The 14324-nt window shown below is 41.2% G+C and overlaps 1 protein-coding gene across 1 annotated transcript; it reads right to left on the reverse strand.

The window, feature by feature from the left end:
• Positions 1-4169: 4169 nt before the first annotated feature.
• stox2a (storkhead box 2a) lies at positions 4170-13675 on the reverse strand. The gene is made up of 3 exons (XM_055158736.1): positions 13417-13675; positions 9848-12356; positions 4170-5039 (listed from the first exon to the last, which is right to left on the reverse strand). Exons 1-3 carry the CDS (start codon positions 13547-13549, stop codon positions 4838-4840), a joined length of 2844 nt encoding a protein of 947 aa, XP_055014711.1. The 5' UTR covers positions 13550-13675; the 3' UTR covers positions 4170-4837.
• Positions 13676-14324: the final 649 nt, after the last annotated feature.

Here is a 14324-nt window from a genome sequence, read left to right on the forward strand (position 1 = left end):
ATATTGCCTGTATTAAAAAAAAAAAATCACAATACGTACACAGATACACAGATGGGTTCTCTATACTGGCATTTGGTGCTCGCCATCTGCTGGCAGAAGTGGGAAAAAACGCTTGCCATACGAACAACTTACACATAATATTAATGCTGTAAAAGCATTTTGTTTTAATGAACATGATTTAACAGTAGAACTACTCAGAATGAGGGTGATTTATGGACAAAAAGACAGTGCAGGAGATGTACAGACTTTTTCCTTTGATCACAAAGGTGATCTCATAAACAGAATTAATGAAACATGCGTGAATGAAGCTACTTCAGGTAGTAACTTCAGGTATGCTTTTGATGATGGAACTTTCTAATATAGTTAAAAACTCAAAACTGCTCAGTTTGTGTCCTTTAAGACCCAGACAAAACATCAAAGGTAGCCCCCCAACCAGATTTCACCACACTAAATAAATCTAGTGATGGCAAAAATAAGAACATCTTACTATTACTTATTGTGGGTCCACATATTTGGAAATATATACATAACACTTGCTGTCAATAAATACCTAGTACAACTGTTGAACCAGTATGGACTTTAGGGGGCATCTGCTTTGCCTGCCTTGCTTATTGGCTAGCAATGCCCCTGCTTGAATTCAGAAAATGAATCTCAGTTTGACTAGTTTTGATTTATTTGTTGACCACTTTCAATATCTTACTTTTCATTTCAAATTTACTTGCCAATCAGTTGATAAATTTGCACTTATCCTATGGGCGTATGTATTCTTCTATCTGAAACCAGTAAGAAATTGCATTAAACACATACATTGCATAATGTAGGTCATACAAATAATAACAATAAAAAAACTCAAAATGACTGCAAATTAATGTTCTGATTTCAAGTACTTTTTACCCATGCTAGATATTTGTTTTTGCAGTGCATACATCTGCATTATTTGTCATTCTAATAGAACTCTGGTGTGTGTATATTGTGTAAAATGTTGAAGATGAATATCTGTGCCAAGAAGACCCTACCCACTAGCTCCTGTAGTGCAAAGACCAGTTACCTGCAAGACAAACCATTAAATGCCACACAGAAAACACGACCAAATGTCTATACTGATTTTTCTGCACCAAATAATAAGATTTGTGGACATAAAAATGAGTTCAGAGTTACATTTTAAGTTGAGCATTTTTACCAATATTAGTTGCTGTTATATTGTGTAATAGGTTAGCTGAAGAGCTGGAGGGCAGGTCAGGATTCGTTTTAATTACAGGGGATTTTGAACTAGTTTATGGTTAATATCTCTATAATTACTGAAGTTATAAACAAGAAACCTGACACAAGGTTAAACATCTTGCGGAGTAGCACAAATGAATTGCATAAAAAGTTATAGGAATATTTTTTCACCACCATGTGACTGTTGTCAAGATTTTAGAGGTGCGCTGTATAACTTTTGTGGTGAATGGTCTATTGCCTGTTTGTCTCATGAAAATAGTTTTGCTTTCACTGGAATGTTCCACAGTAAAGCATTAAACTTATTCATCTTCCATTCATTCAATTAAAAGTATTTTTATTTTTTTATTATCAAAAATTACATAGTGCCCTTTAAAGCCATAGAATTTATATGGCAAGTCAATGAATTTGGGTTTGGAGATTTCTTTCAAAAACAGGAAATTATCCATACTTATACATTGGCCCGTTCTCCATCTGAAATTAATTATCTAAACTTTTATGTACAATTTAAATATACCCAATATATAACCTGAATCATGAACAAAAGACTTAAATTCATAATTAACAAATGGATTTATTAAGAATGATAGCAGGCTTAGTAACTACTTAATAAATATACTTCAGATATATTAGATGTACAAACATCTATTTCATACCTTGACTGGATGTGTTGACTGCACTCTGCCATGTTCCTCAGAAGTGCCACATGCCATTGCTGTGACGTATCTGCTCACCTGATTTAAATAGAATTTGTTGCTGTCACCTACTCCTCTCAAGCAGGAAGACATCTGCAGTTCCATTTCTTCAGAACTGTATCCCAGGTGTGACCAAGTCCCAATTTACCGTCTGGTAGGTACATTTCCGGATCTCGATGGCCTTCCGGATCCAGCAATGGTACTTGCCCCAATCCATGAGATGGTTTCTCCTCTTGATATGGAGAAAACAAAACTAAGTGTGAAAAAGAATAAAACAAAACATGCATCCTAGCCACACAGCGACAATCTGACCATATCAGACCACTGCAATATCTGCACCATCTCATGGATTGGAGCATGTCATAAGCACAGAAAGCAACAAGTACCATCGCTGGATCAGGCCACTGAAATCCAGAAATGCTCCCACCAGACTGTAAATTGCGATGAGGGGCATACCTACTCTCTCACACAGTTCTGAAAAAATGAGACTGCAGGTGGAAAGCAGTGCCAAAATCAGTGTGAGGAGACACGTCACAACTACATCACATGATTGGTTGATTGGTTGATTGATTGATAGCATTTATATAGCGCCTTTCAAGATACCCAAAGCGCTTTACAGTTCATTATTCAGTCACTCCACACTCAGTGACATGACAATTCTGGGGAAGATGGCAGAATGCAGCCGGGTAGATGGGGTATGAGACTAATAAAAGGCTTGTACATAAGAATTTTAGGTATAATCTTAACAGACCTAATGAGACTTCAAAGCTTTACTCTGCCCATAAGCAAAATTTGAGAAATGCTCAACCCCCCCCCCCCCCCCCCCACTATTTGTTCATTATTAACACTTTACTAAGGATTTATTAAGATCTAATTTACGAAAGTGTTATTATAAAGTGGTATTTTAAAAATAAATATTAGTTTGGACTTTTGCATGTTCAACACTGTGAAGTCATTGACACTGTTTATGTTTATGTTATTGTTTATGAGAACTACTGTGAACATATTTTGCCCCATTTTAAACAGGTGTGACTGGATCGGCGAGGACATCCACTTACCTTTATAGGATCTGCTCAATTAGTGTGAGCACTCAAGTCACAGATTTTGTAGCGAACACAACACATACAAAGGCACAAGTTAACCACAAGAGGGCGCCCGCTCAATGTGAAACCAGGACAGGACAAGGATTTCACACAAGGGTGCAATATCACACTGTATGTGTGCTTGGGTCCTGTGGATTGTAAACAGAAAGAAAATAAAGCAAATAAAAATTATTTGTTTATAAAATCATGTTGTGACAATGATCCTGGCTTAAAATGACGTTACTGTAGCTTTAATTTGTTTAAACATTTGTTTATATGGTAGGCACTTTCACCAGTGTCAGTCATGGATGAGGTCAGTGAGTTCAGTGGCCTGTGTGGCCTGTGTCCGTCAAATCTACTTTAACTGTGTTCTTTAGCTCCACCTACCTGTCATCACGTGTCATAACATCAACAACAACAGAGCTGGGTCTGAAGTGCACATACACATACTACCACTAGGGTACAATCCAAATATCATAAAATTATACAATTTAAAATAATGTGTGCACTACAATCATGTGTTCAACACATGATTGTAGTGCTGTGAAGTCAATAAAATTTTAATCAAATTGTGATTCAGTGGTTTTTGGGTTTTTTTAAATTGGGCCTTTAGTAATCCTCTGTCAGAAAACAAAGTTTACGCATTGTTGGAATAACACAGTATGGCATTAAACCAATTGCTTGGAGACAAGCAGGCAATGCCACAATTCAGATCAATGATAAAGCGATCCTGCTCACGGTAAGAATGCATGTTTTACAATACAGTTCCAGCTATAAAAAGACCTTTAAGTGAATACATGCAAGATAGACAAGTTTAAAGCCAAACATACCAGGTAAAACCATAAAATATCCATAGAGGCAACACAGCCCCTCTACCAGAAAGTGCACCTATAGTGCAGTGAAGTAAAGAGTCTAAAAGTGAAAAGTAAGAATTGTTGTCTATTCAAAATCAATATTGAAAGCTATATTTTTTAAAAGAAAAAATAAACTTGAATAAAAAAGGTGATTAATATGAAGAAAAGCCCATGCCTACTTTTGTATTCTTCTTAATAAAGTATGACGCTATATTGTGTGGTCAATATTTCTATAGTATGTGAAATGCATAATATGGCCATTTATTTTCAAGTGGCTACCTACATCCATTGTTCTAGACCCCAAGAGAGCATAAACATAATTTTGGTCACATAGCATCTTTAATACCACCATTATAATAATTAGGATATCAAAAGTATCGAGTATACATACATCATTTGCATTGCGGTACACAAATCGGAACTGATTCATGTTTTTTATATCTCTCATTCATTGTTCTCGGGTTGGCCTTTTATTGTCTCATTGTGACATTTGTGCTGATAACATAGAACTGTCCTGCTCAACTGACGCTATTTCCAGAAGGAGAACATTTAATCGGACATGTATCGTTAAGTAATATAAAAAAGTTTTTGATATTTCCAAATGTAACTTGAATCCTATAGTCTACTACTTTCCAATACCAATATTCAAGAATCTGGTTATATTCCAAACTAGAGTCCATGTCACCAAAAACTGAATAGTACTTTTACTTCACTCCAACGGCTTCCTCTGTGTTATTATCCTGTGATTTTTTTTATTTCATTTTTTTGCAGTAGAGTTTTTGAAGCTGTGAGAACAGTCTCTTTGAGCCATGCCAGTTTATTGTAACAGTCCCAGTTAGAATTGAAAATGGGTGGTGGATGCGTGTATGGGTGTCCGTGTGTTCCATATAGTGAGGTCCAAAAGCGTGAAAAAGGCCCATGTCTCTCTCTCTTTCCCCGCTGTCTCCCCCCACACCTGTGCCCCAGTGTGGGTGGTGGGTGCTGCCTGTCAGACGCTGGTGATGGAGGCTAGGCAGTTGGAGGACTTCTGGAGCTTCTCAGGCTGCGTGGTGGGGGGCTCGGGAATGGCACGAAAGCTGAAGGGCAGTCCCATACTACTGGTGCCGATGTGGCCAGGGCTCAGAGCGGGATTCTGCCGTCTATTGCTCTCCACTATGCTGGATGTGTTGGACGCAAGGCTTTCACGTGTCCTACAGGGGGAAACATGTAAGGATAATATGTTTAGTTGGAAAAGAAAATACCAAAATGCAATGGTAAAAATGAAACTAAATCACTCAATATCCAGTAGCCAGCACAGTTCTTAGCTACAAAGAGGATTAGAGCTAAAATACAAAACTATTTTAAACCATATATTGCAGTCTAGAAATGGATAATCCCACAATATTAAAGCCACAAAACCAGATAAACTGTACTGGCAGAGAGAGAAATAAATGCCAAAGGGATGTGAGAGGGATGTTTTGTTGAACAATGTAATTCTATGCTGACTATCTGTCACATTTTGAAATAAATGTCATATTCATATTGATAAATGAGAATGAAATAAGTAGTGTTGTAGTCAACTAAAGAGATTCTTGGTTGACCAAAAGACCAAAGGCTGACTAAAAAGCTGTCATTCACTTATTCTAGTTTTCAACTATATTTATTCAAACTGCGTCGCCCTATCCATATTTTGAGTGCAGTTGTTTATAGACCTCCCAAAAACAACAAGGATTTTGTTACTGACTTTTCAGATTTTTTGGCTGACACAGTGCCAAATTATGACAAAATGGTAAATGGTAAATGGTCACATTTTTCTATAGCGCTTTTCCACCTTCACGGCACTCAAAGCGCTTTACAACAAGGAACCACTCACCCATTCACACACACATTCATACACCAGTGTACACAGACACTGTGGAAAAGGTGGGTTAAGGACAAAATCCTAACTGTTGGTTGCTTTAATATCCACTTCTGCTACCTTGACAAGCCACTGGCTAAAGATCGCATTGACTCGTTTGGGTTTGTGCAATGCATTTCTGGCCCTACCCAGAAGTGTGGTCATACGCTTGATCTTGTGTTGACTCATGTATATTAAAAATCTTGAAACATATGATACTGTGTTTTTTGATCACATGCCTGTTGTTTTTAACATTGATGTGCTGTGCATAACTACCAAACACTGTGCTCCTGCACGCTGCTGTCGTGTACTTAACCCATCCACTGCTGCTTGGTTTTCTGCTGCATTTACTATTAACATTGACCAGTCTGCATGTGTTGATACCAAGGCTTTATCCTCGAGCTTTTATTCTGTTTGCCAGACGGTGGTAGAGTCTGCAGCTCCACTAAAAGCCAGGTCACCCAAACCTAGACTCGAGCCCTGGCTAAATGAATCTACATGGGCTGCCAGACGCAAATGCAGACAAGCCGAGCGCAAATGGAAAAAAAGACAAATTGGAAGTGTTATGGCAAATTCTAAGAGAGAGCTGATGTCTTTATCAGAGCAATGTAAAAACTGAAAGAGGCATGTACTTCTCTAATGTTATTACAACTAATTGTCACAAGCCTCATGTATTTTTTAAGACCACTTACTCTATTTTAAATGTGCCCCAGCCTATATGTTTGGAACCCTCATTAGAGATTTTTTGGGTAGAGAGCTCTAGAGCATTTAATAAGGTTCCATCCTATGACCCTTCAGTGCATGTTTCAAGTCCTGCTAGTTTTGAGCACTTTGAGCCTGTGACTCTCCCTCAACTTAAGAACACTGTTGCTCACATGAAGGCTGAAGATTCTCCCAATGACCCGCTACCTCTTCGTCTGTTTAAAGAGGTTTTTGTCTCTTTGGTTTCTGCAGAGCAAAACAGTAGTTTGTCTCTGCATATTTTAAACACGCCGTGGTGCATCCTCTGATAAAGAAACCTAGCCTTGATTCATCTGTGTTTTCAAATTTCAGGCCTATTTCTAAGCTTCCTTTTCTTTTAAAAATACTGGAGAAAATTGTTCTGTTGAATTGAAATAATTTTTAGATGAGCACAACTTTTCAGTCTGGTTTCAAGATACACAGCACAGAATCTGCCCTCCTGTGTTTTTAAATTGCATATTTGTTTCTTCTATGCTGGTGATTCTGTTGTTCTCATACTGTTGGATCTGACCGCTGCATTTGACACAGTGCACCATGAGATTTTTCTCTCCCGGTTAGAGCACTGGGTGGGGATTCATGGTCCAGCCCTGCTATGGTTTAGGTCATACCTGACTGACAGTCATTTCTGTGTTGGTTTTGGTAATTATGTTTCTTCCTTTACACCCCTGTCATACAGTTTTCCCCAGGGATCAATACTAGGTCCTTTGCTTTTTCCCTTTATATGCTCCCTCTGGACACCATTCTGATGAAGCAAGGCATCACATTCCACTGTTATGCTGATGACAGCCAGAGATATCTGCCATTAAAGAAACAGGATCCACAGGCTGCCAGACCACTTTTAGACTGTATCAGTGACATAAAATCTTGAATATCACGTAACTTTCTGCACTTTAATCAGGAAAAATCTAATTATGTTTTTTGGCCCTAGCTCTTCAAATTACTCTTCACCTGTGGACCTGCATTCACTAAATCATTTAGTGAAGCCAGTTGTTTCAGACTTAGGTGTCAAAATGGACCCTGATCTAAAATTTGATCAGCAAATTAGTGCTGTTGTAAAGTCTATTTTTTTCCAGCTAAGACAACTGGCCAAAATTAAGCCCATTTTCTCAACAGAACATGAAACACATGCATTTGAAATACATGCATTTGTGACCACCAGATTGGATTATGGTAATGCACTTAATGTTGGTGTCAGCCAAAATGGACTTTTATATGTTCTGTCAATCATCATATCATTGTTGCACTGTCTTCCCATGACCTCTTACATATAGCTGAGATTTTATATATATTGTGGGTGGGTCCAAAACAGTGGCTCGACTTTTAACTGGAACCCAGAAACACAAGAACATCTCGCCTATTTTTGCCTCTCTCCATTGGCTCCCAGTGTACTTTAGAGTTGAGTTCAAAATTATTTTATTTACCTTTAAATGTTTGCACGGCCTAGTGCCCTCCTACCTCGCTGACCTGATCCACCCTTACGCCCCCTCTCGCACTCTCAGGTCAGCAGACCAGCTCCAGCTTGCCATCCCAAACACTAAACGCAAGCTTCATGGGGACTGTGCGCTTTCTGTTGCTGCCCCACGGCTTTGGAACTAGTTGCCATTAGAGATTAGACAGATCGAGTCTGTACCTGTTGTTAAATCACTCCTAAAAACGCACCTTTTTTACTGGCTTCTTGTTGCTGAGTATCTTACTGTTTTCTATGTTATTTAGTACTTGTATTGTGACTTTGACTGCCAGCTGTAAAGTGCTTTATGAATAAAATTAGTATGGTATGGTATGATATGGTAAAAAGGAGGCGTGGCAAAAGCTCTCAAAACTGTAATGTAGCTCCATGTATCTGACCCACTCACAAGACTATACCTGCACAGGAGTTTATACAGAAACAACTATTTAGGCAGAAAGCACAAGGAAACTATGTGTTTATATATTAAACTTGTGAATTAAACTTGTGAATCTACCTTTTTTATAAATACCAAAAAATAACAAATCTTCAACCCACTCACTTCTCCTTTCTGTTGTTGTTCCATATAAATACATAAAATATTTTATTGACTAATATAAGTTTTGGTCAACAAATACACCTTTGACTGATTAATTGACTTAACGACTAGGTGACTACAGCTCTAGAAATACATGAGGTGATTTTGGTTTGCAGGTGTCACTGATGATTGAACCATCTGAGCAGTATTATTAGTTTCTTCATATACAGTTTAGCATTCAAAGTTTTTAAACAACAGACTTATTCAGAAGGCTCATGCTGTAAACTAACATTGTAAGCTAGCTTCGCGCAGGGATGCATAGACATGGCATTAGCCTATGGGAGACTCATCACTCTTCCTTTAGCTTGTTCTGTGTCCAATGGAATTCAAGCGTGTTTCACTATAATAGCATTTAGGCAGATTTTAGCTTGTTGCAGGGTTTTGCATAAAGTCATTTTCTAATGTAAAATAGGGATGCACCGATCCAGCTTTTTCTGCTGATATTTATTAACTCAAAACAAATACAATATATAGCAAATTTTATTCAGATGTGTTGTGTAGTAGCTGTTATTTATTCTGCAATTAACCACAGAACAAATGTGCATAAATAAATGTTTATTATTATTATTATGTTCACATTATGGGATTTTCTGGGCCAACTATGACCAGTAAAACAGACCAGTTTTATTACATCAATTTTATGGACAACCAACATATCGGCTGAGCTGATATTTGGAAGCCGATATCCACTCCAACAAAATTTTCAGTATTGGTAGCTATATCTGATACCAGTATCAAATCGGAGCATCTCTAATGTAAAATTGCAAAACAATCACTGAAGCCTGGTCATCCTCGAGTAATAATTTACAAAAATAGATTACTATTTATATACATGGATTAATTAATTTGACTGGAAAAGTATGTACATCCACTGATATTATTCAGTGTGAAGCAATTTGGTCCCCTCTCATCTGAAAGTTCAGACAAAATCCTCATTTTGCAGTTTGTGTTGATGGAACGCGTTTGGACGCAAACAAGCAGTGATGATGTCACACTTAACGATCCCAAAGCTTATTCAATGTCTGCACACATTTACAATATCTTCCAGTAAAGTACCACAAACTAGTTCTATTCTCTGAATCAGATTAAAATGTGGGTTCCTAAGACCTCTAGCTGCTTCACACCATCTGGGCATAGACATGCATTTATTCTGTTAAGCTATAAAAGCTCTGAAAGAAGCAATTTTTGATAAATAATAAAAAGGTTTAGTCTATGACTATATCCAATATTCATCCAGTACCTAAAGACAATGGCTGTATTGAAATCAGTGACAAATGCATTACTAGTGAACTGATTAGTGTAAATGAGTAGAGGTTGCATGCATTTGTAGTGCACAGACCTGGGGGAGTTAAAGCCACTGTCCACAGTGACACTGCTGCTGTCCATGCTGTCCAAGCGGGCCGAGTGGGCTGACTTCTGACTGCTGCTGTTGTCCGTCTCCTTGGGGCTGAGGAGGGTCAGGTTGGTTTCCAGTTTCCTCTGCAAGTCATGCTCCTTCTCTCGCTCCAGGAGCCATTGCATGGTCCCCTCCCCGCCCCCTCCTCCAACTCCACCTGTCCCACCCCCCTCACCATGCTCTTTGCTGTCCTCGGGTGTCGCCAACTCCTTGTGCGAGTCCTCCTCGGCCTCCTCTTCATCCTCATCGTCTGATACATTATAATAGTCGAAGGAGGCGGAGGGGACGGTGGGCTCCAAGCAGCCCTGTAGAACTGCTGGGGATGCGGAGGAAGTGGCTGAATTGGAAGGCTGCTGGGGCTCAGGATTGTCAAGGGCCTCTGTTGATTTGGCATGTGAGGCTTTCCGCAATGTGCCAGACTTGGTGTAGCTGCTGTCCACGAAGCCTGCGGACAAGGCATTGTGTGGAGGTTTGAACAAAGTGTCTTTGCTGAAGATCTCCTTCCTCTTGATGACCAGTCCTCCGCCCCCCCCTCCAGGGTCCACATTGTGTTGGTGTGGTGTCAAACGTGCATTTTGCGCGGGCTCTGGTGTCTGGCTGGGCGTCAGGCGCACAGAGCCGCTCTGTCCTTTTGCTGCCGACATGTCCTCTTTGTACTCCATCGTGTGAGGAGAGGTGAGGTGAGGCGTTTGGCGGTCAGCTGGAGAGCCCTTTCGGAGTCCCCCTGATGAGGTTAATGTGTCATATTCTGATTTTGCCTGAGGCGAAGGGGCAGTTAAGATTGTTTCATTTGATGTATTGCACTGGAAGTACTCATCTGTTGAGGGCTTCGGAGAAAGTCCCATTAGCTCATTGTACGTAGGCAAACTGTCTCTGCTTTTGTTCCTCTCTATTGTACTCCGGATCCTTGATTCATCTAAAGTCCCCTTCCCCAAATCAGGCACATTAAAGTCAGAGTGGAACTTAGCAGCAGAGAACATGATCCTTGAGTAGTGGGAGGACTTTTGTGTGGCCCGCAGAGTTCCATCGTCAGTGTAGTAATGACTGCGCTCCTCCATCGGAGCTTCAAACACCTCCGGAACGCCAAGCGATGGGCCTTTAAGAGAGTTGTCCATGGAGCGGGAGCGTTCCTTGGCCTGATCTGATCTGTCATGGCGGGACTTACGGTCCTGATTGTGACTGTGACTCCTCTGCACTCTGGACTGGCAGGTCCCACGAGAAGGCTCAGGAAAGGGCATCTCTGTGCGTCTCTTGGCAAGCTCCCCGGACACGTCCCACTCGGGGGCCACAGGGCAGTATGATTCTGTGATGTTAGGATTGCTGTGGACTAGGTAGGTGTTCCCTCCACTCCGCCTCCGCTCCAAAGTGTACATGGCCTCCCGAGGTGAGCGCACCAGTGAGTGGCTGAAGAAGCGGTAGTCTCTCTCCATGAAAACCAGGTCCCAGTTTGACCCCTCTGAGGGGTCTCCCCTGGAGGTGCGAGGTTTACTGTGTGAGCGAGACTTTCCATGTGGGGCCCTTCTGTGGCCCCTGCCCCTGCGACTGCGGGCGCTGTGCTGAGCAGAACCCGCCTTGTTCTTCTGAGCACGCTCTTCTTCTAACCTCTTCATGACAGCTGTGTGCCGGGCCACATTCTCTACTGTTAGGTCGGGGTTAATTCTGCGGATGATTTCCATCTCCACTTCTCGGGGAATGGGTGTAGTTGGAATGTCCTCGTCATGAAGAGGCCACTCCTCTGGGGGAAACTGAGCTGAAAAGGTTGCTAATTGCCTCAATTTGTCCTTCTTAAAACTCAACCTAAAGAGTCGGAGTCCAAACCTTTTGGACTGCTTCTCTGCGGTTCCACTCCCACCACTTCCCTCCTTCTTTTTGGTCAGGGTGTCTGTTTTGTAGGGGAAAGAGGGGAGACTTTTGCTCTTGTCGGCAGGGTCTAAAGCAGGTGCTTGGTGCTGGACTGGAGGGGAAGTGGCTGGAGGTGGATAGGGGTATGATGGTGGATCACCTCTGTGCTCCTTGGTGGATGTTCCAGGTGGAGGATCTCCATTGTGATCCTTGCTGGGCTTACTTTGATAAGAGTCCACCCTATGCTCCTTTGGTGACTTGGTTTGAAGCGCAGAGGCGTGCAGTCTGCCTGGGTCATCACGAAAAGCATAGGATTCGTTGTGAGGCTTGCGGGCCGGCCTCTCTCTAAGGCAGCCCGGGGCTGAATTGGTGGTGGGCGGGGAGGTGCAGGGTTGGCTGGGCTGCTGGGGCTGCTGGGATGGCTGTTGGCGCTCAGGGAGCCGGTCGTCTAGGTGATACCACTTGTTGTTGCTCCGGATGAGGGAGGGGGTGATGAAGTAGGTCTGGGGGGTGACAATGAAGTAGCCCTCTGGAGTTGGGTAGATCTTACGTTCTCTCACCAGCATGTTCAAAGTGTGTCGCAGAACCTCCGAGCTGGGTGTAGGCACGCCTGAAACAAAACATAATACTGATGTCACATGCTTAGAAATATTTGAGTACTATCCATTTGGATGTAAAGGCTTCCTCTTCATTGATTCATAGTGCTAAACTGTGTAGACGTCAAAGTAGTTATTATAATGTACAATATTGTAAGCATTTTATATTTGTTGATTAGACTGATATGTGCACTTTTTAATGAGCTATCAGCCTTAAATCTCCAGCAGAGGCCGGTATTTTTTTTTAGCTGCCCTGCTGCCTAGAGAAACACATGAAGCTTATTTGTGACTACACTGCTCTCTGTCAGGTTAGTGCTAAACAAAGGTGTGGGTGAGTTTAAAGTAAATGTAAGCTACTTAATTTAGAGGAACTGTCAAGGTAGCACCTACATAGCTAAACTAAAATTCTGACAGCCCTTATCAGTCAATGGTTTCTCTTGATTCTAAACAATCAATATCAGCATGGGTCATGACAAAACCCATGATGAGCTCTAATTTAAAAAAAACAAACAACAACAGGTATTTCCAGTGTTTCTTCTACATATAAATGTCTTACACTTAAACATGCTCAGTTTTTTTTCCACAGTCAGTGTGACAGTCAGTGTCATTAAAGACAACACATCTATGCCTCTGCCTAATTTGATTTGTTCACCTGCTTAAATTGGCACTGTCTTTCATCAGCCATTACCCAACAGATTAAGTACAATCTGCAGCCTATTTTAAAACATTTAAGAGTAACCGTGGCAACAGAGCTAATTTTTCTACTTGAGTGAGTAAATAATTGTAAATTGAGTAGTATTTTATGTATTATTATTGTAATACATAAAATATTGTATATTTAAACATTACAAATCATAACCTTTGTCCAGCAGAGCAGTGTGTTGCCAAGAATTACATCACCCCTGTGTAAGAATTTTACACATGATGCAACCTACATGTTCGACTATTCCTTATTGTGAGTGTGTAGCAATTAAAAGAGATGTTTAAATGATAGTTATATTTCACTATATTTAAATAATCAGTGTAAATACACATGGCAAAGACAGCATGTGTGGGACGGTGCAGAGGAAGTACCTGGAAAGCTGGCAGTGAGGTGCTCCACCAGAGCCTCCTGGTTGACCGGCTTGTGGGCAGAGTTCATGGCAGAGATGGCCAAACACAAGATCTCCCCCAGCGGGATGAACTGTGACTGGCTGATGGGTGACATGGTGATGGGAGACACGTCACCTAGAGAGGAGCACACACGGGTGTCATAGCATGAATGAACAGCAGGCACACGCAGCGTGTGAAGCTATGATGTAATGGTCAAACAGGAGCGTGCTGCTCCACCCCTCCTCTCTGTGCTTCCTTAGCCTCTCATTCCTCCTGCTCCGAGGAGGTTAGCTAAGCAAGCAGCTGCTGCAGCAGCCATCTCTGGATGCTCTAAACCGAGGAAAACAGCAACCAGCATAGTATCCAAATACTATCTATTTACTATGTATTATGTTACATAAGAATAATCAATAAAGCTCAAAAAGACCATTTATTAAACAGTACACAGATTATAATTCCTTCGACCAAAAAGCCTTTCTTTGCATAGAATACCAAGACAGAATGGATGTTCATCCACACAGACATTGTGCTTGTCTCTGATGGTCTACATCTGAGTGCTAGTGAGTAGTGAGCTCTGCTCCAACCTAAAGCTGCGCACACTAACATGTGCCTTACTCAAAGGTTGTAAGGGAAGAGCTGAATGAATCGGGGGCTCCTTCACCTGCGCTGCAGTGTCACTGTCCTCTGACTACGCCACAACAAACACACGCACACACACGTCTTTTCTATTGTACACTGGACCAGCTGTACATCCAAATAATGCTCCTCTATGAAAGATCTCACATTGACGAGCTGTTACACTAAAGCACTAATCTGAGGCCTGCCTTGGCTATTGTGCAGTTGAATGGTCAGTTAAGCAACAAGATGACGTTATCTCTGCTTAGTATCAC

Source organism: Boleophthalmus pectinirostris, unplaced genomic scaffold (genome assembly GCF_026225935.1).
Source record: "Boleophthalmus pectinirostris isolate CB_2022bp ecotype Guang Dong unplaced genomic scaffold, ASM2622593v1 HiC_scaffold_22, whole genome shotgun sequence".
Lineage (NCBI taxonomy): Eukaryota > Metazoa > Chordata > Actinopteri > Gobiiformes > Gobiidae > Boleophthalmus > Boleophthalmus pectinirostris.

Bases quoted from the DNA above. Each gene is read 5' to 3' on its own strand.
- stox2a (XM_055158736.1), bottom strand. From the start codon at position 13,549: ATGTCACCCATCAGCCAGTCACAGTTCATCCCGCTGGGGGAGATCTTG. The intron at 12,357-13,416 runs GTACTTCCTCTG...GTTTTGTTTCAG, and splicing joins CCTCACTGCCAGCTTTCCAG to GCGTGCCTACACCCAGCTCG. The intron at 5,040-9,847 runs GTCTGTGCACTA...TTCCCCCTGTAG, and splicing joins AGTGGCTTTAACTCCCCCAG to GACACGTGAAAGCCTTGCGT.